A 27952-nucleotide genomic window follows, 5' to 3' on the forward strand; every position below is an offset into this window, starting at 1 on the left:
CTTGCTCCCCCAGATGGGGAGACGCCTGGTATTTATCCGCTTAATCTTTCATGCGTCTGGACATTTATGTGCTCCACTACGTTCCTCTGTTCGACTCCATTCTTCTTGTTTCCAAACAGAACTGTTTTTGGGAGCATTATAAAGCCGGATATGGAACTAACAGATCCCAACAGAACAAATCATTCCCAAGAGGCAGCCTATCAGCAATCAACCAGAAACCATAGTAACAGGACACTACATGATGTAGCACATGGATCCAGGCCAAACTTGAAAGCTTCACAGGGGTGGACCAACATGAGTTCACCCTCTCTCTCTATCTTGCTACCGAGGACATTAAAATGGCAGTTTACGTTAAAGCCGTAGAGATTTACCTGTCCCTGCAGGAGGGCTGTACGACAGCACCTGAAGGTCTCTGGCTATGGTGGAGATGTCGCTCTGAAGCTTCAGGCAGGTTCCCCTCACGTCACTGATGTCTCGTGCGTGAGCTTTCACCGTTCCGTTCAGCTGGCCGACACACGTCCACAACGCGGAGACGTGTTTATTCAGCCCCTCTTTGATCCTCTGGAGGCTCCCTGAGATAGGATCCAGCTTGCCACACACGGCCTCAACATTAACAATACGACTGTCCATGTGGGCCATGTCCTTCACCACATCCTCCACTTTTTCTTTGCAGCGGTCGGCCTCCGCCTTCACCTCCCTGCCAAGCTCGACTAGCTGCTGTCTTAGATCCTGGTGCCGTGTCCGGCTCAGCTCCAGGAGGTTCTTGATCTCCTGCTCAGGTTCTGCTAGACCCTGAGTGGAGTTGAGGCTCTGGAACACGTGAGACTGCCGGTCAACTAGGGTTGATAGATCGTCCTCTAACCTGCCCGTGCGCTCTCTTAAGGTGCTGAGCTCATCATTAAAGTCCTCGATGCTCGCATTGTAAGACAGGAATCGCCCCTCCAGTCCCTCCACTCCACTCACCTGGGCCTTAAGACCACTCTCCAAAGCAGCTACGGCGTTTTTGCAGCCCTGGAGTTCTTCTTGAATTTTTTCTGCAGCAGTTAAATTAGTTTTGCACTCTTTTGAGCACAGCTGGTCCAAGACACTGAATCTATCTTCAAGAGTTTGAAAAGAACCCTTGAGGGTGCTTATTTCCCTCCGCAGAGCACCCTGACTCTCTGTTTGAACCACAGAGTTGGTGCTTTTATCTACCAACAAGGAGGTGAATCTATCCTCCATGGAGCTCAGCTTGTCCTCCAGAGTGTCCTGCAGGTTGTTAAAGGCATCTGCGTGTTCTCTCTTCAGGTTCTCCTCCACTGAGAGGTATTGAGTTGCCACTGTCACATCAGATAAGTTCATACGACTCTCTAGGTTCTCCAACCGAACCAGAACAGAGTCAGATACCAGGTTGGTTTCAGGTAGGCCTTTGTTGCTGTTTGCTGGATCTACCAGCTTGGTCTTCAGGTCCTGGATCTCATTGCGGAGGTCAGTTTCTTTAGAGTCCATGAGTTCAGCCAGGCTGAGGTAGTTGGCTTCCTGTCCCTCACACTGCTCCCTCACAGACATGATTTTATAGTCACATGAGTTCTTCAGATCTGCCAGCTTGATCTCCATGCCCTCCATCAGCTCCTTCCTCAAAGCTAGGATCTTCTCGTCCACATAGACACGCAGGTACTCATCGCTGGCTGGTGGAGCAAGAGGTTGTGTGGGGATGGGAGTCTTAGCAGCCTCCATTAACAGATGAATTTGACCATCATGATGGTTGACACGATCCAACAGGTCCTTCAGGGTGCTACTCTTGGACTCAAGGTCATGTGTGACCTGGCCGATCTTGTTCATGACCTCTTCCATCGGTGCTGAATCACGGTCGAAGGAGAAATCCTGCAGCTGAATGGTCTGGGCCTCCGCACCTCGAGCACCGACAGGCTGTCTGTAGTTACTGAGCAGCGTCATCAACATTTTACTGGCGTCCTCCTGGAAATCGAGTCTCAGATTGGAAGACATATCTGTCATCCTCCCCTGCATGTCAAGTACCATCTGGGACAGTCGCTGCACCTCCTCCTCCAGGTGTTGTGAACTGGGAGATCCTCCGTAACTTTCCAGTGGCCTTTGACCCGACTGACCTTCAAACTGCTCCTGCTCCCCCCAGGGATGGTACCTCTGGCCATCTGTCCTCTCCTCTGAGACTACAGCAATGAATAACGACACAGGTTAAGACACAGAACACTTTCTTGCTACATCTCAATCATTCTGATCATCTCTTTCACCTTGTGGGACTGGAATATATCCAGATGGTGACTGGGGCAAACGCTCTACCCGCAGCAGCTTCATGTCTTTTACCTCCATGCAGTCGTAGCCCTGGTAGCCCGGGCAGCACCGCCACTCCAGCTCTGTTACAGTCTTGTAGCCTATCTTGTACATTGGCCTAAAATGTGTGCGGTATCTGGGGACATATGTTAAGATGTGATGTGTGACAGAAATTATAATCATGCTGATGTGCAAACATATGAACACACTGGTCTGTCTTTGGACTTGAAAGGAGGTAAAAGCAATAAACAATCAGAATTAATTGACCATGCAGACAAGAGGAAAGACTTACCACCGCTTTCATTCATGTAAACCCCTGCCACCCTGTGATTTACTACATGTGTGTAATTGTTGCTCAACGACGCAAAAACAAACTTTGAGTAATCTTTGTCAATCGTGAAGTTTCATCACCGATGTCAATCACCCTTAGACATGAAGCTTTAAGACGAATCCCCATTATGACCCTTTCACCACAAAAACCACTAAGTTGTCATAGAAGTGAGTGAAGTCATAAGTCAGATTCAGTGATGCAATATTTTGAGGATTTTTCTTCCTGGGAGTTGTCCTCAGATTAGGAGGAAAACAAAGTGTCCTTCCAGTTACAGTAGAGGGCTATAACATCCCAACTAAGAGTAGTCTAACAAGGTGTGTGTGTGTGTGTGTGTGTGTGTGGGGGGGGGGGGGGCACATTTCAGACCAATTTTGACAATTTGTTATAAACATCAAGCAGGTTCATCCTCCTCAGTGAGCTGGATTCCCCACTTACATCACTTGCTGGGGACAGTCAGGCAGCTCCGGCGGACACGGTAGCAACTCCGGCTGCACAAAACTCTCCGTGCCTCCCACGACGGCGCAGCTCACATTCTTGCGCACAACGTAGGCGCACCAGTTTCTGCAGAAATCAACACGTGGAGTTAAGAGATCGGTTGATCTGCGGGTATTCACACCTCTTCAAGAGAGGAGAATAAAAATGTCTTCACTCACTTGTTTCTCTGACGCGCCTCGGTGCCAGCGTACGCGTCCTCGCGAAACACGCTGTACTGGTAAGGTGATCCCGCAGTGAAGGGAGAAGTTATCAGTGAAAGTATAATGAATGACGCTCCACCGGCTAAGAAACTCATGGTCGAATATTAAATGTCTTGCAAAGTTCCGGAGATCAGTGAAGGCTCCGCGGGTTGTTCTGCCTCTGTGGTGCGTAAAACTCAAGCTCTTTCCCAGCGTCCTTGGATGTGACGTTTCAGGACCCCCTCTGGTTCTGACACAAGCCCTTTTTTCCGTTTTCTCAGACATGTCTCTCTCTCACTCACTCACTCTCTCTCTCTCTCTCTCTCTCTCACACACACACACACACACACACACACTTCACTCCTAATGCACCATTATTTCCAGACATCTAACTACGGACAATCTTTGAAAATGCACCACAATTATTCCATCCGTCAGTTTAATTCAGCACTGAGAATAAATGAAGACAGAGATTTTAAACATACGTAGATGATTATACACAGGGCAGCACGGTGGTGCAGTGGTTAGTGCTGTCGCCTCACAGCGAGAAGGTTTCAGCTTCGAGTCCCGGCTCCAGCACAGGGTCTTTCTGTCTGGAGTCTCCATGTTCTCCCTGTTCCTGTGTGGGTTCTCTCTGGTACTCCAGCTTCCTCCCACAGTCCAAAGACATCAAGAGGGGACGAGGCTGATTGATACTCTAAATTGACCGTAGGTGTGAATGGTTATATGGTCATATGGTATATGTGTTGGCCCTGTGATGAACTGGTGAAAGGCTCCAGAACACCCCCAACCCTTAACAGGATAAGCAGTAGAAAATGGATGGATGGATGGAATTTATATACAGGAATAAAGAGACATTCTTTGATACAAGAACAGTGTTCATAGAGGAATGTTGGATATTAACAGAAAAAAATTACACTAAAAATATACTAAAAAAAATGATCAACTCCTTTGGTTTGTGATTGTGATGAAATTAAATTGCAGTTCTGTGTCTCTTTGCATCGATGCCAGACACCTGGCCAGCATTGGCAGGACGCCGTTTCATTGGTGTAACCGAGAGTGAGGCTAGAAGAGAACAGAGGAGAAGTTGACCATTAATAAAATGCACAAAAAGCTGTGACGTTGCTCGCGGGTCAACAAACGCACCAAGTCGTCTCTTAATCTCCTCCAGCTGCTTCTTTTTCTCCTCCAGCGCCTGTCGTGCGGGCAGCTTGTCGTTCCATTCTTTCAAGGTTTTGTTGCGATCAGTTTGTGCTTCCACTTCATTCTCTAGAGCAGACTGGCACTTACTGAGCAGCTCTAATACACAACAAAAAAAATTTAAATTAATACACAAATTCCACAAGAAATGATCAAAAATGATCCCTGGAAATATCACCTATTTGTTCCCTCAGGACATGGTAATTCGGTGGGAGGGGGGCACCAAACACTTTCAGCACGTCAATTGGAGGGGCTCTATTCTGTGCACCTCCAAACTTGCCCTTAGCACTTATCCGGTCCCCCTGCCTGGTGAGAATGGTGGGACACAAGGTCTTGTTCTGGATCACCTGTAAGAAAACACACTGAGTTAACCAAATCTAACCAGGCTGCAAGCCAGTTCCTTCACGGGCTCAGCAGCATCCCTCACCCTCCTTCGGTAGTCGTTGGCGGAGTCCAGGTCGTCCATCAAGATTGTGTCTCCCAGAAGGTTTTTAAACACTGCAACGGAAGGAAACCTGTTGACAGGACTTTCTTAAGCTAAACTGACAGTCCTTTCATTTTTCCATTAGTTCCAGCCCCAGCTACTGTAGCTGAGCTACTGGGGAAACCTACAGAGAACAACATGCAGGACCAAAAAAAAAAAAAAAAAAAAGGCATCAAAACATAAATAAACACGGGAAAATCCTGTAATGGAAGCTCACCGATGTCACAGCTCCTCTGATCGCGGGTGAAAATCAGGAGCTGTCTGGCAAACACTGGGTTCCCGGGGGCAGTGAAGAGGGGTAGACCATTTCTGATGTGTGGCAGCGGCCTGCGAGCAGTCGTAAACCTCAGCAGAGGAACTGGAGAGATAATCTGAAACTATCCGTGTTTAAGCTGCCGTTCTTAGAACCATTTTTACCAGTATGACAGCGGAAGGAAGCATTGTTCCAATCAACTCTATCGCATCTTACATTCAGCTGAAGTTTGTTTACATAGCAACATAAGTCGTGGCCCATTGCACATGGAGCAAGTCTAGGTGACTAGAAGTCTTGGCAGTCACAGAGACGCAACTATATTTGGATATTTCACTGCTTTATCAAGCAGTGGAGGGAAAAATCTCCCCTGAAACAAGAGGGTTGCCATCTGCCTCAACCGTGGGTTGAGACCGTAATGACAGCATTGCTGTCAATCAATCCGTTCATCAGTTTATCTGTACAACCCTGCTCTTATCAGAGTAACGCCATCATCAAGGACACACTGCACTCTCATCACCTCCAGTATAGAGGCCGTACCTGTTGGCCGGTGACGTATACACACTGTCCAGTGGCATAACTTGCTGCCTGCCCCGTGTGTCTGCATAGATCCTCTTTGCTGCTTCGGTGGTTCTGGTAATGACAACATCCATGTCTCCGCTGATATGCCAAGAGATGACTCGAGCAGCATCATCATCCTTCACACAGGCCAGGTGACCTACCTGATTAAAGAAGAAATCCCACAGTAGTCACCATTGTTTCCTGAAACTACTCAAGTGTATTTTTTTTCCCTTTACAGTACTCACAAATAGGCGTCTAAACCTCAAGGACATTTTCTTTTTTTCATTTCATCACTCCTTTGTGACTCTAGAATGCAAAAAGAGCCAGCCGTGTACATTTTGCCTGAAGCTAATGGTGACTAACAACAGGAAAACTGTGTTTGAGTTGAGACCAAATCAAACTTGCCCCAACTCTTCCAGTTCAACGCTCTCCACAGTAAAACCAAACCAGAGGGTTTATACGTGGTTTAACTTTAGCTCAGATCGAAGTCTTTATTGGCTCCTGAACATACGGCTTGATAAAGACGACCCAGACTCTGCTGTCTGTAGCTGGGGGGCAAAGTAATAATGCAGGTGGCAGGGCAGCTCAGTGGCTAACACTGTTGCCTCAAAGCAGGAAGGTACTGGGTATGATTCCAGGCAGTGGACGTTCTCCGCATTTCTCCACAGCTCTCCCCCCACCATCTGAAGCAATGTGCTCCTGACCAGGGCGCTGGCGTTGGTCCCCCAGAGCTGTTCGTGCCGCTCGCTCCTGCCTAGCGATAGAGAACTTTTGCTTTGGGAAGGACTTTGATTGAAACCAACCTCGTTAAGAGCACAAGACACCTATTTGTGAGTCATGCAAATACAGTTTTTGCGTGAAATATAATTTTAAGGATACAAAGCAAATAGAGAAGTCTCTTTCCTGTGACATTACCATTCCCACTACGTCTGGCTGCCCGTCAAAGCAGTTACGAACAGAGCAGACTCTTCTGGGAGATTTCAAAATCCTGTCGACATCAGCGGTTTTCTGTGCAACAAGTGTCCTGATCATTGGTATCTACGAAGAATCACAAATGTCACGTCTCCATACACACACACACACACACACACACTTGAATGTCTACATCTGGTAACCTGCAAATATAATGAACTTCTTACAGACACATCTTGTGCCGAGATCACGTTCCTCTGGCTCAGCTCTGTTCTCAGGCCAGTCACTTTGCTAGTTGCTTCCACTAACTGAGCTGTTCGTGGAGATCATTAAAAAAAAAGAAGAAAAAGAAACATTTCAAAAGAGCGGCAGTGATTTTTGCAGTCATAAATGATACATTTGCCGTGCTGCCTGGTAAAATGTGTTTCTACTTACTTGTTCTGCAAATTTTAAGCAAACTTTGAGAAAATACACAAACTAAGAAAGGCAAACTATGAGAATTTTTTTTCACAGACTGCTATGGAAGAAATAATGTTGACATTTAAAAAAAAAAAAAGTGATCCAAAATCAAAATACATGTTCAGCAACAACTACAACCCAGCTTATTTAATCTAAAATAAATCAATCAACCAAATGCAACTCTGCCAACATGACACAGTTTTATAAGGGTGACGTTCTCTCATGGCTATTTGTGTTGGAGCAATGAACGACTCAAAGCGACACCCTAACATGAGAACGTGTTGAGCGGCCCTAGACACCAGAAACACGTACTTTCCTGCTCTTCAAGCAGACATCGGTACATTCCAAATGTGTTTTCTTGAGAGGCAATTTCAGCAGTGAGCTTGTCTTTCTCCTTGGACAGCTCCGATATTTTCTTTTGGTTTTCTGCATCTAAAACAGATCATTAATAAAAATTGAATGGGTTGGCTCAGACGCATCTAAACAAAAACAATAACAACAACAGACTTGGGTTTTGATCATCTTTCCATAAATCACGAAGACGAGAATCTTAAATGCTTCAAAACATTTTTGTTATTTTGTGTGAATTGACCCCTTGAGGACATCCAAGAGGAGACTGTCAAATTCGAGCAGCAACGGCGTGGTGTTTATGGGAAAGGTTACATTTTCTGGAATCGTACCGTTGTAGAAATGGAAGGGGAGCTCAAAAGAATCCAGGGCTGCCATTGGGACTTCAGGTTTGAAGAGGAGGATGTACGTACAGCCATGTTCACCTGGGCTGTTCTCCATGATCGCCAGAAGCTGAGGCGATTTAAAAAAAACAAAAGAAAACATAATCGATCATGTGACAGGGATATTTTGTCACCTCTCAACCTGGGCCCGACTGTCTCACGTGCTTTGGATGAAACGATCAATACTATACGGTGATGAAGGCCGGTATGATTGAATTGTTGTTAACCGTGGTAACGTTAAGATACTGGGCAATCGTCCCAGTGCATCCACTAAAAGTGTTTTTTTTGCTTTTTAACCACTGTCAGCCTCTGATTGCTATTTAAGTGTCTCAAGGATCCTTTTCAGTGATTTTTGTCAGAGGTCTCCTCCAAGTTTCACATTCCCTCTGTACTGGTGCTGTAACTGTAGTTACTGCAGTAACTGTGGTTCCCCTGTGAGACGGCTGGTTTCATGAGATCACAACATCCCAACATCACCTGAGACACCGTCTTATCAGGCTTCAAGTTATGTGTCTTTGAGTAGATATGGGTGAGGAAGGAGCTGCTCAACTCATCCCGTTAGCATCACTTGTACCAGACCAGGAGAGGATGTTTCAGGACGGCCCAGCCACGGCCACTGCAGAAAACTCCCTCAAGGTTTGAAAATGTTTGGGGTGAAATACATTTTGTGGGTTGAAAAAACAGAATCTAATGTTCTTTGGGATACTGATGCCTCTCAAAGAGATTTGGTTCACTACACAGGAACATCTGAGTGTGTCTTTGACAAAAGGTAAGGGCCAAAGGTTCGTCAGTGGCGTTTGGAACTCACCGAACATCAGAAGGTGGTGATCTGTATCGTCTGGTGATACCAGACAAGCCAGTCATAGCGTTCTCACTCAGTGTTGGGAGGACTTTAATTATATATTCACTACTGATTATTCTGAACTAAAAACAGGAAAATAAGAGCAAGAATTTCACCAAACATGATAAAATAACAGTCCACGGCCTGCTTACGCACAGGGATGTGGGCTTGTCCGTTTGACAGCCTAAACTGGACCCTGCTGGTTCTGTCCTCAAACACAGGGAGGCTTTTATTGCTGTCACCATTAGAGCTCTTTATGGAAACCACCACATTCCCCTCCAGATCCTGTCCTGCTGCGTTACCGTAGTAATCCTGGAATCATCAGTGCAGCTCAAGTCAGTCAGGCTGATTAATAGCCAAATTGCACAGTTATTTAACTTTGTCCTGTTCCTGTGTGATAATGCCGGCTCACCATTATCTTTAGAGTCGTATTCTCCAACAAGGTTCGGCTGGCGATGTCTTTAACGCAGGAAACCACTGGTGTTGGTGGCTGGGATTCAGGTGCCAGTCTGACAGGCTGATTGGCTTCCACGTTGATCGCAATCTAGGCGACAGGACACAGTGCTGTTGTTGGTTTTTATTTTCTTCAGCAAGTCTGAATTATGACACAGCACTGGAACAAACTAATGACGTGGAAAACAGAATGGGGATATCATCATACTGCTTCCAATAAAAGCAGTCTTCTTCTTCTGGTGTGACAGTATCTATCTTTGCTGAGGGGAAGGCCTGGCCCAGATATAAGCCTAGTTCAGTTAATTACAGCTTTACAAGCTTTTACAGTAAGCCCACATGCTTTTTTTGTTTCAAAACAATGAACCCTAGTGATTTTGGTGATTCCTGACTTTGAATCTGGCGCCATCAAGAGGTTAAGATTTGCAATTAGTTAGTTAGAGTGAAATATCTCCACAAGTTTTGGTCCGATGGCGTTTTTCTCTTGATGAACTGGCGTTCTACTGGTATTAGCGATAGCATCCCCATCATCAGATGAAAGGTTTAATTTGTCTAATATAAACCTATACACAGCTGTACTCAGTTAGTAGCTGAGGAGTGAAAGTCAGTAAACGTTATGAACTCGCCCAAACATCTGTTGACTTCTAGGTTCAACCAACCGGATCACTGAAAATCTCCAATGTCTCTGTCCTCAGGGAAAACCTGATGGTGTACAATCCAGCCTTTTCTGGGCTCTCTTTATTTCTGTAACACAAACAATTATTTGATTTTTGTTTTTTTTCATCACAGAAAGGTTCACAAGAGAGCAGAGACAGACGGAAGGCGAAGGGTTTTCTTACCTGAAGTGGTATTTCACATCTTTACTAGTACATCTCAGTTCTGGGACCTGGACAAGAGCAGAGAAAATTCATTCAGATGTTCTGCTGTGAGCAGATGACAGCTGAAAACACCTCTGTGTAGAGCTCCATCGCGTACATTAACCGGAGCGGGGTTTTCTGACGGCGCCCCCTCCCACAGCAACATGGATACAGCAGCAGGGTTAAAGGAATGGATGGGGATACGGTCCTCAGACATCACACTCACAGAGAACACTGCACGGAGAGAAATGGTCACACGTATTTTTACCAACACATTTCTGCGAGGAATATTTCATGACCATAAGAAACTGCCTAATTTGACAGTAAATAATATCAAACTACATGATGTAAATGTTCTTACTCTATCATAATTACGTATTATCCAGTTTTTTTAGTGATTTGCATGATCTCCAGGTTTGGACATTGCTATTTACAAATTCTATGACTTTTCTAGATTCTCCATGAACATATGAACCATGATAGACACACATTTCTGCACAAAGTTGGTAGCACAGTGTGAAGAAGCTCAACAAACTATACCAACCAGGGAAGATTCCCCCGGCGAGACACTTGGCCCTGGTATTGAACTCCAAGGAAAGCGCCACAGGTTTACTGGGATCAGTGAAGACAGTGAGATTCACTTCTGGACCGGGGATGGGCTTCTCATTGAAGGAACCTTTAAACAGGAGCTTATAATGACCCCTAGTGGAAGAACAATATATCAACACTCCCACACAAACCATCTCCCTCGGACACAGGCAGAACTGCAATACGATGAAGTGTATTTCTAAAAGGAAGGCGGCACTTACTTTGGGCCGCTCACTTTCTTTACAGTGAAGGTTGCTTTCCCTTCGGTGTCCACAGGTTGTGAAGTCACAGATTTCATCACCTAAAACAACACGAACATGACATTCTACAACACCATGGCGACACGGAGCTTTCAGCTGGTTTCTGGCTTGGGTCAAGCTCACCTTCAGGTCCAGGGGTGAAGACCTCAATTGTACAACAACCCTCTGGTCTGTGGAGGGGTTTCCCCACTTGTCACACAGCTGGACAATGAATGGTGTGGGGATGTCACAGTCATTCAACACCTGTAAAGGCTTAAAAATGAAATAGTGATTTATTAGGCTGAACTTCGAAAGCATAACAAGACAGAGGAGGCAGGCTGCAGACTGATCAGCAGATACAGGCATTTGGGGTCATTTTAGAGTGACTTGGGACGGACCAGAATTCAGCCAGGATCAAGGGGCAGAGTCAAACATCAGCTTTGAAAACATCGTAGCACCTCTCTTCTTTATGTAACATTTGTGGTATTGATATTGTTATTGTCTTCAGTTGCCTTACAACAATCATTTTGAAGAGTGGGTAGTTGAGATGAAGAAGGGAAAGGACAGGGAGAGAAAGGAAGCTTACAGCCATGGTAGAATTTATAGGTGGTTGGAACTCATTACTTGCTCTGGTTCACTGAGTAGCTTCAGATATGCAGGGAGTCCAGCGGTCACTCTGATGATGACGCGCTCCACGTAACTGCGGTAGGTGAAGCACAGCTCCTTGGAGCCGAGGGATCCCGACTGGAAGCATACTCCTCTCACAGCCACAGAATGGCTGCTCTCCTGTGAGACGAGGGAAGCATAATCACGTCAGCTACCTTCACGCACTCAAGAGAGCAGGAGACTCAGGCAGACCAGATTAATAAAGGCATGTTTACTAGCAAACGCTAACAGTTTATGAAGACAAAATGGTGGACACAAGATGTTTTCTACTTGAGTTCACTCTCAGTGTTTCCACACTTTCAACGATGCAAGTGTCACACTGGACTGATCAAGAGTCATGGCTGTGGGTGCATTCAATGAAAGCAGATTTATTAGGAGCACAAACGTTCTCCATTCAGAAGGCTAATATCAGAAATATCCTAAAACACAGAAATTTCAGCAGATATTTCTAAAACTAATTTGAAGATTTGTTGGGGGGGGGGGCATTTTTTCACTAATCTCTTGTATTAGCAAACTGAATCCAATCATGACTATCTGGAGTTTGTTTGAAGGAATCCTTGTGAAAGCTCTTTCAGTGCTCTGCAGCTTATATAAACCAGGTTTATGTATATGTGTTCCCACCTGCCACGTAAGCTTAATGGCTGATTTGTCCAGGCCCTCAGCCTCCACGGTGATATGTTTCACACAGTCGGAGGTCAGCGCCTTGGTCACATTGTCATACTGGTCCAATAGCTCCAGGTCTATTTGATGAAACCATCGCTTGAGTGTTTATGTGCAACCACTGTGTCTATACTAAGATTCCTGGGCGATGAGGTTCATACTCACGAAAGCTTCCAGGCAGGATCTCCCCCATCTTCACTGTGTTTTGGGGCAGTGTTACTTTTAGCCGTGATGGTTCATCAGGACGAGGCCTACATGTAAAACAAGTGAGAAGCTTTACTTGGATAATTGGAACCAGGACGTAGAATTATGGGCCACTAATTGTTAAATAATGGACAGATTTGGGATAAGCAATGTCATCACTGTGTCATGTCATGCTATTTGACACATGCTTGAAATGTTTTCATGAATGGCAGCAAATTCTTGAGTTATGCAAAAAGCATGTTGTCCCACTGACTTTTGACCACTAAAATCAAATTAGTTCAACCTTGAGTCCAAGAGAATGCATCTGCTGAATTTGAATGAACTGCACACAAGATGTGTGTCAGGCTAGAGGTTTCCCTTTGTCACCAATCATGATGCTAAGCTAAAACAAGAGTGGTATCACGTGAATCAAAAGTGTGATTTCTGTTCCCCGATGAACTTGCAGCTTTGACTTACACTATTTTAAAGGAGACAGACATACTCTGGTCTTGGTAGTACACCTGGCAGAAGCGCTCTTCCTTCACCTGTGTTGGAACCTGTACATTAGGCAGCCTCCCCTGGGACAGAGCTTCAACTTTTACATCTCCTGTCCAGTTGACCTTCATCAATAAAGCAAACGATAAGAAGTCATCAAGTAGCTGCTGTGCTCAAATTCAATGATTCCCTGCACACACTAGCCGACCGATTTTTTTTCCCAGTCTTAAATGTACAAACTCGACCTTTGGATAATTGCAAAAATACTCTAAACACAAAAGCCTGACGCACCTTGATCTTGGAGGCTATTTCATTGGTAAGAGGAACCACTCTGCCGGCCTCATCATACAGCCTGTAGAACAGATTCTCCAGCAAGCCTCCAGCAAGCCATTCTATCTTTTCGTTGTTCCTCATCAGCAGATTCTCATCATCATGGCTGCACAGCTCCAGCCGCTTCACTTGTGTGCTGGGTGACACCATAATGTCCCTCACGACCACCGGTATATGTTTCTGACCCTTCAGGGGAAAAAAAATCATATAGACGAGATAGTGCCAAGGATGGAGGAGTTTTAACAACACAAATTTTAAGTTACAAAGCAGTGTCTTGTTTTCTATGTACCTGCATGTTGAGTCGAACTCTGATTTTTTCTGGTTCTTCCTTGTTTATTTTCAGGTTGATGGCTTGTGTCACAAGCTGTCCTGTTCCATTGCTGCAGTCAACTGCCACCGGTGGAAGTGACTGCACCTGGGCATGCGCGACAAGAACATATTTCACACAGAGTTATCCCCCGGTCATTCATCAGCATCCAACAATATGTAAAGAGAATAGCTGAGAAGAGTGTGTAGGTTTCTGCAGAAAAGCAATGAGTCTTTGATTTGGGGATTATTGTAAATTATTATTATTATTATAAAGACCTAAGATGTGGGCCGTGATATGTGAAGTAGAGCAAGGTGTACTCACTTAATGTGAAACACACACTTACCATAAAGTATGTTGCTGTAAATCATGTTAGGGTAAAACTACAAATTTTGGATTTTTGTTGCATCAGGTGTACTTCCTGTAACCACTAGGTGGAGCTACATCTGTGACAAAGAGTAGAGGAAGGCCCTCTTGTTTTCCCCATCTTGTCGAGAGATCATTTTACTGAGCTAACAATCATACAGAATACACGGGCTACCAAAAATCACATCGCTTTCATGACACAAGCGTTCCTGAATCAAGCGTGTTAGAATTGCGGTGCCTCGTGACTATGATGTCACACGTACACAGTACCTACCTGGCACAGCACAGTCTGTTTGGGGTGAGCGGTGATGTTCCCAGCCTCATCGTGAACTTCAACATTAAACCTGACAGAGTTTCCGTTCTCGATCCTGAGAAGTCCTTGTGGTGTCACATGAAGGGAGTGTGGTTTTCCTGCAAGACATCACATATGCACTGACATGCTTACATGAGTGGTATTATACCAGTGTTAACTGGTTCATGATGGTGGTAAAGTCCCATCAGGAGAACCAGAACATCCCACCTGCTGTCAAACAAGTATAAGGTCTATCTATCTCTTGAATCAATCAAATGAAAACAGCGGAAAACATGCAACATTGCTGCTTTATCTCGTTATTTGTCCAAAACAAGAAGATTCGCACTTGCAGTATATGAAACTCAAACTAGCGGGAAACCCTTCGACTTGAGGAGCTAAAACCATGCAATGAAAGCCTTTTTTCCTTGAATCTGAATTCAAACAACTATTAGATAGATTGCTGCTTGATTCTTTTGATGGCCAATTAATCAAACAAATCATTTACCATGTTGAAAAGAAAGAAATCTCAACGAACTAACATTATTTCCAGGAATAACACCAACCTCTCATAGAGTGCAGAAAATAGATTTAAAAGGTTCGTATCCCAGTTAATTGTCCTTCAAAAACAAATAACTACAAATGTACCCGGTAGAAGGCTGAACTTGATGGACTGTGAGGCTTTTTTGAGGCCTGGCAGGATGACTTTCAGGTCAAAAGTCTGCAAAATAAAACCACATGATCACTGGATGGAAAACGCATAATTTTTTTCAGGTTTCTGTTACTAATACACATACATAGAACTGTGACTGTTAGTAGTAGCATCACTGCATTTGACTACAAAAAAAAAAAAGATCCTCTTAGCAGGTGTAGCTGACAGAAAAACCTCGACAATCTAGAAGAGAAAGAGAGTCTTTTTACTCTAACCTTGGATTGTTGGTAACCCGCAACTTTTCCTCTTGCTTTGACACCTCTCATGATGAATCTGGGCCCACTGCGGTTGAATGCTTCGTAACTCAGTTCAAGGCCACTGCATGAAAATAATGATAATGGACCCAGATACCAGAGAATCAGAGTATTTTGTTACAAATGACGTTGGGGGGGGGAGACATAAATCCACATTTGTAGCTATTTGAAAACAAAATCTCCTAAAAGTACCGAGCATTTAAAAACAGACAAAAGTTGTTGTTTTTCTTTTGATCCACCAGCAGATGCTTTGGCAAGTAAATTCATTTTCTTCCAAAAATAAAATATTGCCTTTAATGAAAGCTCTCAACCATGAACTCTGATGTGAAGCACCTGCATTCAAGGACAGGTTTGAGATCTGGCGGCGGCGCAGTGGCGTGATCATAGGCATCTTTTATCTGCAGAGGAATGTCGAATGGCACTCCAACATGGAAAGGAGGGCTCACTGCACCCACGCTGAAACTCTCAGCACAGCCCTCTAACAGAAATACAAGCAGCACAGATGTTTGATTAGGAACTGCAGAACAGGTAATAAATCTTAAGAGTCTTCACGCTGCCTGCTTCTAACCTTTGATGGTGAACTTGAGATCAAAGCTTGGAAGCGGATTGTCTCCAAAGACTGTCTTGTTGGTTTCGATGAGGACAGTATTCAGAAAGAGGGTGTACCGTCCCAGGCGAGTCAGCTTGTCTGTAAATGATCACAAACCGTCTAACAAAAACTGACAGACAAAAATCAGGGAATTCAAACAATATAGAAATACAGAGATTTACCGAATTTATTGAACCAGAAACCCCAACTTTGATTAAACTGGCCGACACAAGAGTAAATCTCCTCATCTCCTTTGGGATCTGGGTAAGAAAGGCAAACAACATTTACTGAAACCAGGACACTGGTCAGAGCCCAGACCTCTGGCTGGGTCCATGGAATGTGTCCTGAGAATTTATTGAAAATTTCCAGAGACAAAAGTCACGACATGTTGATATTTTTTATCACATTAATGTATTACAGCCAAGAGTATGACTGAGATCTCTGGCTATTCTATGACGCTACAGATGAAAACCGTAGCAACGGCGTCATAAACAGGCTGAACTGAGAAGATAAACAATTTCAACACATTGCCATGTTTGTGAAAGTAACTTTCTATTTAGCTGGTAATCACAGTATTTCACTTTTAAATCGAACATCTACAGATGATTGGAAGAACGTGTGTGTGTGACAGATGTTCTTACCATGAAAGACTATTTTCAGCACCACCGTGAGTTTTTTCACTGTGGTTTGCCGCATGGTGGGCATCCTGGATAAAGACTCTCCCTTCTTGTTTTGAATTTGAACCTTCAGTGGTCCTGAAATTACATTGAGGCAATGACATAAAACACACAGGCTTAGAAGGCAATAACAGACCACCTACTTCCGCAAAGGTGACCTTGGCATGCTACCCCCCCCCCCATTCACAAACACACACACACACACACACACACACACACACACACACACACACACACTCTCACTGTTTGGTAAACATGACATCATTGATTTTATGTTACATTACATACTTGGTGGGAGTAGTAACAGGCATTTTTCAACACATCACATCATAAGAAACGCTGATTCAGTCACATGTTTTACCTAACCCAGCACCAGCAGGTTCCACAGCATTCTGTTGCCAGGGTGACCCTTCAGGCCACTCTACATTCAGCTTTGCTGGAATCCTAGAAAAACAAACAAACAAACAAACAAACAAAAAACTTCAGAAGCATTGTCAGATCATTTGGGATACAGCGGGCTGACAACACACTTTATCCAGGTAAGACTCTACATATGTTTTCATTTACTTGTGGAGTGACAGTTTTCATCATAGCAAGTCAATATTATCGGGAACGCTGTCATGACAGAACAAATAGGAAGTCCAAAAGAATAAAGACCTAAACTTAATATTGCGTTGAGAGAGGACTTTTCGTTGTCCCGCACGAATGGGTCTGAGGAGAGGAAGGACAAATGTTCTCAGTGGGAGCTAAGATGTAAAATCCATGGGGGGGGGGGGGGGGGGGGGGGGCATACTGCAACACACATGGAAATCCTTGTCATCCCTCACAAAAGTGTTCGTATCCACAATCCCATATTCGGTTTTGCTACTTTGTATTCATATTTAGCTAAAAAAAAACAAAGTTTCTCTCCAATGAAAGTGTGTCACCTTCTTCTTGATTCTTCTGTGGTCTGATAAGTGCCATTTTGCTCTGTGGTGTCTAATTTCTGAAAAAGAAGGGTTCTTTTTCTCTTATCATGATTTGTACTTATTTTTGTCATGACTGTTTATACGACTGCACTTCCATTTAGAATGAACCTGCTTGGGAAACGCTGGAACTCAAACAACAAAGAACAATTTCGGTCTCCAACAGTCTCCAACTGGCCCCTGACTGGGCTTTGAAGCCCTGCTTGAAAATCCACATCAGCTCCATCACAGCCTGTCCTGAACACCCGATTGACGTGAAACTCAATTGTAGAGGAGAGTAATAAAAAGATACCCAAGGAAACACGTCGACGAGTATGTAGCAACCTTTACAGACCTGGCGAGATCAGCGCAGATGTTCATCTTGATGGCCTCGTCAGTGGCGGTCCTGTCAATTTTGGATATGGGGATGACAGTGGTCTGGTCGTGAAGAGCTTTGGGTTCCTAGGAGTCACATTTGTTTATCAATCACATGTAAAATACAAATAAGTGAAGTCTTTGGTGTGATACTGAGCCATTTCTTCAGCTTGTGCAACAGTCTGTGGTATTACACTCAATTTACATGTATTTGAAAACCATGTTTTCTAGATGTGCGATCATTAATGATGAGGCATTTTTAATGTTTTAAGATGTGGTGTTGGTATGTGAGAAGCAGGATGCCCAGTCTTCATGTAAAAGCCTCCACTGGGCTCCATAGATTTTCAATGAGACTATTCCAATGTTAAATAGGTAATTTGGTGCATTCGCATACTGAAGGTGGGATTTTGCTCAAAAAGCACTGCCTATAATAGGATAGTGAAAAACAATGTTGTATCTTTAACTGTAAGAAGCATGGAATAATGGCAAAGTTGTTCCAAAATAACTCCAGGACACAGCTTCCTGGTGCCGGCGAAGACTTAATATGAACTGACAGTTTTTTATTTTGCAGCTGATTATGCAGAAAGGACTTCTGAGTCAGACAATAGGTCTTTTTTTTCAAATAAAAACACCATGAACTGTTTCTTACCCGAACTAATTCGACCTGTCCGCCTGTGGCAAAGACATCGCCGTCACAATCCTTGTTCAGCATAAACCGCACAATGGAACCGTACAGGGTAGGCTGAGTTTTATGAGACTTCACCTATTGGAGGAGGAAAGGCAGAGTAAGCAGGACTCAGTAGATAAAGACAATTAGATCAAGCCATGTATGTGTTGTTGGTGGCGTTTGTCTGCTGGATTACAGAAAAACTTTGAGGATTATTGTCAGTGGTGCGGGGCGGGCCCTAAGGTAGCGGCTAGTCATGACGTGGCAACTTCTCACTGGATGACCTCGGGTCAACTGGAGGTCAGACCTGTCAAAATTGAGTTTGACAAGAAGTGCACCCCTATACTCTCTAATGATACTGTGTTTTATTCATGTGTTGTACGGCAATCCAATAAATATCAAGCATATGTTCTCTGGAACCACTCTAAGTGGACATGGGAAGTAAAGCCACACATGTGCATGGGTGTGAGGGCCTCCTCATCACTCCATTAGGACCCAAAAATTAAAGTGCCAGGGGCCAAAAATGTCTCCTGGCAGAGCTATAAGCTTTCTAATTGCCTTCAAGTTTTGTGTCTGTCCTCTGGTGTTTTGTCTTTCTTTTTTTGTCTGTAAAACAAAGTTAGCAGTACAGGCTAATAGTGGCTTTTTTTTTCCAACTGGTGTGTACTTTGTCCCACATACTCCAGTAATGACCTTGAATGAAAAGACATTATACACATTCAAAACAAGATAAACAAATATGTGCTTACCAGTTGGCCTTTCTTGTATACTTTGCCGTCCCATTCAATGGTGGAGAATGTGGCCCAGGGATGCTGCCTCCCCTTAGGAGTCTTAGCATCTGTTCGTGTTATGGTCTCCAAATATTTCAGGAACTTCACTTGCTTGTCATACTTCTCATGACACTTGAGTAGCCACTGGTTAAATTCTTTCCTCATGTTACTTCTTCTCTTCTGTTGAAATAAAAATAAACAACTTCAGCAACATTTAGCCTAAAATGAAAAAACTTGCAAATGTTGACATAAAGCACCCCACAGACAGAGAAACATGAGAATTGTACTGGAGACATTCTGATCCAACCGGGGTATTTACCGACCCTTTAGGACTGAATAGCAATCCTGCAGACACCATTCATGGATGGTTTAGCTTGCCTAACAATTGAGTCTACGGCATGCAAAGTTCTCTATTTGGTAATCAAAATAACTCAACCTTATGAAGCCATTACACTTGCCCTTTCATGACCTTAGCCAATGTTAACTAATAAGCAAATCTCATAATGAAAGTAACGAACATACCAACTTCATGGAAATGCTTGTGTGCCATCCTCCCAAGCGCCAGACAAGAAAATAAGACTCTCCTCTCTTCACACTCAAGAGCTCCATACAAGGTTATTTACTGAAGAGAGGTGATAACGTTTCAGCTGAACTGGTCCTCCTCAGATCACATATTTGATACCACCACCCTTCTACATTTTTTGCGAGTTTTGGCCAAGTTTGCCGGGACCTCTTATCTGGTGTGCGTCTGCACTTCTCCTCTAAAGTTTAAGCATACCACCATCAAAGGTAATCAAATGAGATATTTTGATCTAAAATCAGATCGCTCGGTGAGACTTGAAGCGTGACTGCTGCTACTTATCATGGCCAACTTTAAAAGAGACCAACGTGATTTCTTGACAAACATGAATCCTAATCTTTTTGATGGCTTTTCATGGCCAGATGCTAACACTTAGCACTCACTTACATTTAGTGCGCTCGGGTAAATAGTGGACACGAAGGAGGATCGCAAATAACCTACTGTCCCAAAAAGCTGGTATGTTTCTTTGAGGCATCTTGTCGAATACAAAAATATGATCACCTGCCCATTGACAATGCATGTGAAGATAGTGTCCTGTTTCTTCAGTTTATTCTCCAGTTCCATGAAGGTGAGCTTGTTTTGGGTGACCAGAAATTTGTCATCGGTGAAGATGACACCTGAAAACCGACTGTGGCACTCTTTAAGTGGATTTGATACACTTTTTTCAGAACACCAGTCAAACCTGTTACAAATGTGCAAAAAGCAAAAATGTATTGTGAACAACACAGAGTAAAAAAAAAAAAAAAAGTCCAGATAAACAACAAGCAAAAACAAAAGAAAAATTAAGAAAAACACTGCTTCAACATTCAGGAGATTAAAAGTAAGTTTGCTACAACAGAGCTCAATATTAAAAGCCCTCTCAGGTCTACGTGCTAACCATAAACACTGGAAACAAATGTGAATGACTTTAAACAAGACTATCTTAAAAAATCCGTAAAATGAAAATCTCAGTGTACCAGAGGGGCAACAACCTGAGGCTGCAGAGATTAGAGAAACAAAACGTGACATGATAAAAAGGTTAAAATCCTCACTCTGAAATAGTGGTGTACGGTATGAGTCGCCCATTCCAGTAACATTCAAATATTGCATCCTTCCCTCTTGCCTGGTGGTGGACTCCAGACTCATTATCTTGATCCTCCTCGTCATCAGGAGGTGCTGATGAAGAAAGAACCAAAATTAAATCTAGTTTTAAGTCATCAAATGTGACTGTGTTTCAGTCGGCTTCATACCACACATAGGGTCCCTGGGGTAAGTTTCTTTGTCGTAGAGGAAGGGAAAATATCGAAGAACTCCCTCCGCTTTGCCACCATCTGCTGTTTCAGCCTGAAACTCAAAGGTGTCCGCGGCAGCATTTATGTGCAGTGTCTGCAAGTCGTCGTCGATCTCTCTGAGATTCATCACACAAGGACATTTTGGAGGCTTCTCCCGCAAAGTGATCTGATAAGAGATAACAACCATTATACTCATGGTGGTGTAATAATCTCAATTAAATCATAAAACAATAAATGACAAAAACCTCACCTGAATGTCAATTTTAGGGAGATCACTGGAGTCTGTGGAACTTCTTTTCATGTCATTCCCATTGACTCCATGAATGTAATAATGATAGACGTGACTGAAATGTGGACAAAACATCATATATTTTTAGTAACACTAACATATGGGACAGTGGGGATCAATCACTGTACTCACGCTAGCTGTCTGGTCCACACATTGAAGTTTTCTTTCAAAACAGCGATGTGCTTCGGAAGGACTCCTGTGATGACCACGGCAGTGAAGCTCTCCTTCCCAGGTTCCTCAGCGATGAGGGCCTGGAGGAGGTGCTCAGTTTTATTCACGTGTGAGAAGTCGCCAGGCTGCAGGATGATGGGAAAACATCAGAGATGTTCACGAGAGGCGTTAGCTCAAAAAGAACCCCAAATAAATATCGTAACATTGCTTGAATGAAAGCAGTTACCTTCCTGTTTTTGATAACCCCACCGTAAATCTCCTCTTGCTGCTTCTCTCTTCTCTTAAACTCCTCTTCAGACACAACCAGCTCATGAACGTCTAGGGAGCTCACGGATTTGCTGATCATCTAAATAAACGGAAACAAAACTTTCGTTATCTTTTTAAGTTTAACTTCAGTCACCACACCAATACTTCTCTATTTCTAATGGCTGTGTAATCAAGAGCATTCTCACTGGCTCGCTTACTGTATGGGTTGGTGGCCTTACTTTCTAGGAGCATGAATCTCTGGAAAGAACTGTTGGTATGAATCCGCCGGCTCTAGAAGCTATTCACAACTCTGGGCTCCTGTCTCATGCCCTTCACATCATCAACAACCCCTCTCATACTGCTGCCAGTCTTTTTGTACCCCTTCCTTCAGACAGGCGCTGTCGTTTTACTACTCGTTGCGCAAATACTTTTTTTTTTCTTCCTAGAGCAGATTGAATCACTCCAACATCTGAAGTATGCACTTTCCCTTAACATCATGCACTTTTCTTGCAATCTGTACCCTTTTGTAGAGGAATCTTGTGTGATAAAGGAATTCGTCAGACACAAGGAACAGGCTGGAGACTCAGACATGCCTTACACTGGACGCGTCCACCACAGACGTACAAGCTTCGCTGTGAAATGAGGTTGAGTCAGGTCCCCCAGAACATCTGTGTCTGAACCCAGTGAACAGTCATACTTAGAATGTCGGGCACAACCCAGTAATACCAAACTAGAACCTTCTACACAGATGTGACCCTCACATTGGCTAAACAGTGTTGAGATTGTCAGCTTTACTATCAGTTAGTGTTCTGACTACAAATTTATGATTATGACAAGGCACCACAGGATCACTTCCGACTGAGGTCAAGGCCCTGGGGTCAGACCAGCTACGAACCTTACAGAGGAATTTGGAAGATGGCACACTAAAGAGGTGAAACAGAGGATACCAGCTAAAATTCCTTGTCACCAAGGTTGACTGCTGTTCATATCCATGTGTGGGCTTCTGTCTCCCTCTGGGTTCCCTCTTTGTGTACTTATCTTACTTACCCTCACAGAGTTCCCAATGTGGAACACAGCCTGTTTTCCTCCGACTCCAAAGTATGATATGTCACTGTTGAGACTACGAGGGACAGGGTCGGGGCGAACATATCCTGGCTCACTGTTGTGGGGAACAAGAACATGGTTGATCTGATGCTTTGAAAAGAAGCAGCGTGTAGTAATGAGATGGATATTGTGAGGCATGTAATGTTCATAACCACTTTTATCAGTGCATCATAACCCTGTTAGTCTACAATGAGCATTTTCATCCTGCGGCTGAGAACAGACAAACCAGCACCTTTGAATTTTTGTTTGCTCCTTCTTGTTTCCTCAATTCTATCATGTCTGCATGCACTTTAAAATTCACACTAGTAGAAACCTGTTGGAACATGTTCTTAGCATGTAATCACACGTAGTACCAACCAATTTCATGATGCGCTTCTTCTGGAATCCTTTTTGTCAAATTCATAGTATTCAAATACTGCCTACAGTGTAGGCAATACACTGTTGTATTCTATACATCTGGGACTTCCACTAGTCTAATAAGAACAATTGTGATAAAATTCTTTTCACATGGCATGATAGGGGTTTCTGGTTCGGCCTGCAGTTTGCATAGGTTAGTGGGGGTTATAGAGGAATAAAGGGTTAAGAGATGGGTCTGGAAGATGCCACCTTGACTTAAAGATCAAAGCCAGTACTTAGAGGACTGGGAAGATAATGTCTACATGTAAGAAATATCTGTGGAATGTGTCTGTATAAACAGGAGTATGCAGAAACGTCCAGGTGTAAGGTATATAAACCCAGCTGTAGGTGCTCCAAAGTGAGTCTTTTCTCTGTAACCTCACTTGTGTGTTGCACTGTAAAACGCTCCTTCTTGGACAAGAAAATAAATGCTACTTAAACTTTGATTCTTCCGATCCCGTCATTATCATTTAAAGGTCGTTAAGAACAAATTCTTGTGACAGAAATAAGGTTATTAAATAAAAAGTTCCAAAAAAAAAGAAATAAGGTTATTTCGGCTGTGGCTGATGAAATACAAAAGTAATGCATGCACGTGGAGGTACACAGCAAATCCTTCTGGTGTTCCAGGCAAGAAAAGTAAAGATTCCCTGTGTGTCAAACTGTGTTTGAGGTTCTCTGTTGAGGTGATTTTTTTTTCCTGATTCTAAACAGGTGGTGTTGGTGCTGCTAACAATTGTATGTTGTTTGTGAATTCAAATTTTTAGAAGTTTTTGTTATTATACTTGAAAGACCCAACTATACATTTTCCTCAGGAAGGGACGAGAACAGCAATTTCTAATTTAACCACTAGATGGCGAACGTGAGACACACCAACCTGGCATATTTGCTGTCTTTCTTGGTAAATTTTGAGTGTCTATACACCGCCCAGTTGTTGAGCTGCTGGGAGGTCATTCCACATCCATTGTCTACCACAATCACTGCTGGTTTCCCTAGAGTTTCGTCAAACATCTGGAAACGGACAGGAAGAGAACAATTTATCACACGTTAGGAGATATTAAAATTTACAGCCTCAATCTGAACATCACTTTATTACATACATGTGTAGAATCTTGCTCAATTTCCTTTATTGGTTATACTTTTCCCCAGTTGTGTTTATGTATTTTTCTTTTACTAGATGGGAGTTATCAAGTAACGAGGTAATGGTAGTGCAGGTCATAATGAATAAAAATAATCAGCGTCAACTAGTTTAGACCTGTTAGTCTGCATGTTTCTCTGTAAAAGGTCAGGCAGAATGTGGTAAATCGTCCTGGCTGAGACTTACGCCAGACTTAGGGAATCTCCACAAGTGCTGTTAAAAGCGCTGATAGAGAATTGAGGATGCCCATGTGCTGACTTTAAGAATGTACTGTATGTTGAGGTTCAGACCACAGGTGCTGACATGCAGACCCCTGTGGTCTGGTTTTCAAAGTCTAAAAATATGTATTCTGTGGCTTCTGGGCGACAGAATGACAACCGTCTCTGCTGATTCTGGAAATTTGAACCATTTGACCCCGACCTAAACATCCCCCTCACAAAAGACAAGGAACTCTTTTAACTCTTGTTCCTGTGACCCGTGGTTGACCCCAACCTGCATGCCTCCTCCCCAGTGAATGTGAAGAGATGTATAAACAACAGACAGTTTCTCAGAACAACAGAGAACTTCTGATGCTCCGTGAGCATGCTGTAGCTTCTCTCTCATGCGTGAATAAATCTCGAGCGTAAGCTTTGTCATTGAGTTTGAAGCCTCCTTTCTGGTCACTGCTCTGCCGGATGATCACCTCGCGCCGGGCCATGCCACCACACATGCATACACACCCTTGAAATACAACAACAGGACGTACCATTCGGAGCTCTATAGTCCTGACATCTTTGTTTTTAGCTGTGGCTGAAAGGGAATTGTCAATCAACTCAGCAAGCACATAAGCTGGAAGAAAAAAAAAACAATTGCAAGTTAATTGTTTTAAAAGGAACAAGTTATGAGTGATGATTTACAGCATAGTGTCTCAAGTATGATGCTTTTGCATGGAAATGCCTGCTTAGGGTTCGGATACAATACAGATGTGCTTTCTCAAGCCTGTAACTACCTGCTTCTCACAGCCGGGGAAGGTGGAATATTTGTTAAAGGCCAATTGTGTGTTAAACACCATTTGTTTTATAAAATACTGTCGCGCTGCAAGGACGTCCTGACTACATCGTATAAACTTGATAGAGACAACAGCAGGATGCCCCTGATGAAAAAAAGGACGCACATAATGGCTGCTGGCCTGCACTGGCGTGGTAATCATATGTGCCGCACTGGATCAGAGTATCGTAATGAGGCTGAAATTTGATCTCCTCCTCTGTCGCCGCTGGCAGAGCTTGAGCCTCGTGTCGGAGTATGTAGAGGGTGTTGCCATTCTGAAGTTTTGCTACAAAAAAAAAAAACAAAAAACACAAGAACAACTGAGCAATGTAAAGCAAAGTCATAAAAATGTTGGGTTCAAGACAAAGTGCCAAAAAACATTGGTTATCATTGATATGGTCCATTTTCAGATGTGTTTTCACTTTCGCACCAACAAGGACTTGTTTCCTCACCGAATCGGTCAAAATCCAGGGGTTTTCTATCGGTGTCGGTCAAAAAAAATATGTCATGACAGTTGATGGAGAATTCCTGCACAACAAAGAACATACAAAGATGAGCTTAGTTACAATGTCTTCAGGTTGTCTCTGCTAACACGTGGCTTTATGGCTTAGTTGTTGTTTCAAACAGTACAACGATCTACTCAAGCTTTTTTTTCTTGACACAGATTTGCAAATACAGTACTGTGCTGTATTATTTCTACTTTATAATCGCTACAATCTTGCAATAAACCACTTTGGGAAAATGCCATTATGTGAACCACATTTAAACAAATTTGGGTTTAGAGAGGCTCTTTGCTGACAGTTTAAAAAAAATGGCGAGGAAGTTGCTTATTAAGTAGGTGGATGGGGAGAGTCGCTGTCATGAAGTCATAGCTGGATTATTTTTAATAACATCTACGTACGGAGGCCTATCGTCAGAAACTGCTAGTCCTGTTACTAGTCCCGTTATTTGCACATGGCCTCATTTAGAGCAGGTTGGTCAGGCCCATTAATGATAGATTCTGGACTTGCCAACATTACAAATGTGCTTGGTGAGTGGACAAATACCTAAAGCATCAGTAATTGTGTGCTGAGCTAGTCTTAACCCGTCAGTGAAATCTTGCCAAGAAACTGGAGATGTTGGGTAAACACAGCATGGCACTCCTTTCATTGGAAATTGGTTGTAAGGTGTCAAGAAAGAAAAAAACTTGAGAAAAAATACAAGAGCGTCACTTCACAGTTCGTACGCTTCTGTAGCAACAAAACCCCCAGTAACAGCATCGGCACTGCAGGGGTGACGGATGCTGGCCCTCTAGGCAGAGTTGCAAAGCAGAAGACATCTCTCACACTGGCCAATAAAAAAAACAAAAAAACAAGGATGCAACACAGTGCCTGAAATTAGCGGGGACCACAGGCCATTTGGCCCCCAATTCAGCCAAGAATGCCCTCAAATAAACATTCCGGGGGCCAAAATTACCCCCAAGTTTTTTTTTTTGCCAACAACTCATTATTCTCCAGGTGTTTTTAACAAGGCTGCACTGATTACATTAAGGTGAGGGTGCATATTGATAATGCAGCTGATTTCAATCTACTACTCTTCAACTCCAGTTTATAAGACGCCACAATAGCAGAATACTAGAAAAAAAACCTGCTCAATAATTTAACCGATGGCGGCACGGTGCTGCAGTGGTCAGCACTGTCGCGTCACAGCAAGAAGGTTCCGAGTTCGAGCCCCGGCCCCAGTACGGGATCTTTCTGTGTGAGTCTGCATATGTTCTTCCTGTGTGGGTTCTCTCTGGTACTCCAGCTTCCTGCCACAGTCCAAAGACATCAAAAGGGGCCGAGGTTAATCCAGACTCTAAATTGGCCGTAGGTGTGACTGTGAGTGTGAATGGTTGTCTGTCTCTATGTGTTGGCCCTGTGATGGACTGGTGACCTGTCCAGGGTGAACCCTGCCTCACGCACGAAAGCTGCAGGGATAGGCTGCAGGCCCCCCATGACCCTTAAAAGGATAAGCGGTAGAAAATGGATGGATTTAACCTGTAGAGTAAAGTTTAGAAGGGAAAAGTTCTGTACCCAAATTGCAGATTTTTTTCTTTTTCTTTTTTAAAGTGCATGTGAACCCAAACCCAACCCAAAAGTTAAGTTAGCCAACTTTGCCTTGTGAAGAGCTCGAAGGAAGTCGTTGAAGTCCAACGCGGCTACATCGAAGCTCTTGGGGATACTGATGTCTCCTCCACCGCGACAGTCATAGACGCGAACTTGCTTCTGCTTCCCCATCTCCCGCGAAAGCGCAGGCTTACTCGCCTACAACATCTCCCCGCTTGCCGTGTCTGACTGTCTAATTTATGGAGAGGAAAGCTTAACTTCTACTTCTGACGTTAACAAAAAAACAAAACAAAACAAAACCCGTTGCTTCTCCACCTGATTTGCGATAACTTAGTTATGACAGCCTCCGGATCCAGTTTCAGTGTTGCCAGATCCTCTAAGTTAGACTAGCTTCTCAGCAAGGAGGCTCAATGAGGGAGTGAATGTGAGGAATTGAAAGTGAAAGTATAATATATATGGTGATATAACATACATGTGATGTAATTATATTTTTTTTC

The 27952-nt window shown here is 43.5% G+C and overlaps 2 protein-coding genes across 2 annotated transcripts in view; both read right to left on the reverse strand.

Moving 5' to 3' along the window:
- The window catches only part of emilin2b (elastin microfibril interfacer 2b), a 10909-nt gene extending 7499 nt beyond the window's left edge, over window positions 1–3410 (reverse strand). The window contains exons 1-4 of the mRNA XM_086192347.1: window positions 3274–3410; window positions 3056–3181; window positions 2260–2425; window positions 372–2121 (exon numbers count right to left, since the gene is read on the reverse strand). Of these exons, the coding sequence (XP_086048473.1) occupies window positions 372–2121; window positions 2260–2425; window positions 3056–3181; window positions 3274–3410 (2179 nt within the window). The remainder of the gene's footprint in view (window positions 1–371; window positions 2122–2259; window positions 2426–3055; window positions 3182–3273) is intronic.
- Window positions 3411–3732: 322 nt separating this feature from the next.
- Window positions 3733–27828, reverse strand: smchd1 (structural maintenance of chromosomes flexible hinge domain containing 1). The gene is made up of 47 exons (XM_086190952.1): window positions 27507–27828; window positions 25821–25896; window positions 25496–25654; window positions 25088–25170; window positions 24082–24215; window positions 22755–22866; window positions 21688–21807; window positions 21423–21586; window positions 21252–21345; window positions 20960–21167; window positions 20762–20885; window positions 20232–20412; window positions 19130–19330; window positions 18363–18476; window positions 17694–17800; window positions 16756–16838; window positions 16359–16472; window positions 15900–15977; window positions 15697–15816; window positions 15462–15606; window positions 15090–15192; window positions 14811–14883; window positions 14148–14284; window positions 13490–13615; window positions 13162–13386; window positions 12853–12995; window positions 12358–12443; window positions 12154–12272; window positions 11491–11652; window positions 11011–11139; window positions 10849–10928; window positions 10584–10741; window positions 10158–10273; window positions 10022–10068; window positions 9842–9926; window positions 9145–9276; window positions 8889–9044; window positions 7841–7961; window positions 7473–7592; window positions 6929–7014; window positions 6705–6827; window positions 5769–5950; window positions 5196–5305; window positions 4922–4992; window positions 4673–4841; window positions 4441–4593; window positions 3733–4359 (listed from the first exon to the last, which is right to left on the reverse strand). Exons 1-47 carry the CDS (start codon window positions 27624–27626, stop codon window positions 4268–4270), a joined length of 5841 nt encoding a protein of 1946 aa, XP_086047078.1. The 5' UTR covers window positions 27627–27828; the 3' UTR covers window positions 3733–4267.
- Between the last annotated feature and the right edge of the window lie 124 nt (window positions 27829–27952).

This window comes from Aulostomus chinensis, chromosome 21, assembly GCF_037954235.1.
Source record: "Aulostomus chinensis isolate RoL2024-O1b breed Wild chromosome 21, RoL_Achi_v1.0, whole genome shotgun sequence".
Taxonomy (NCBI): Eukaryota; Metazoa; Chordata; class Actinopteri; order Syngnathiformes; family Aulostomidae; genus Aulostomus; species Aulostomus chinensis.

Excerpts from the sequence above, each read along its gene's own strand:
- smchd1 (XM_086190952.1), bottom strand. The coding sequence starts at position 27,626 with ATGGGGAAGCAGAAGCAAGTTCGCGTCTATGACTGTCGCGGTGGAGGA. Across the intron at positions 20,413-20,761 it reads CCGTACACCACTATTTCAGA|GTTTGACTGGTGTTCTGAAA; the intron begins GTGAGGATTTTA and ends CATTTGTAACAG. Across the intron at positions 6,828-6,928 it reads TCTCGGCACAAGATGTGTCT|ATACCAATGATCAGGACACT; the intron begins GTAAGAAGTTCA and ends GATTCTTCGTAG.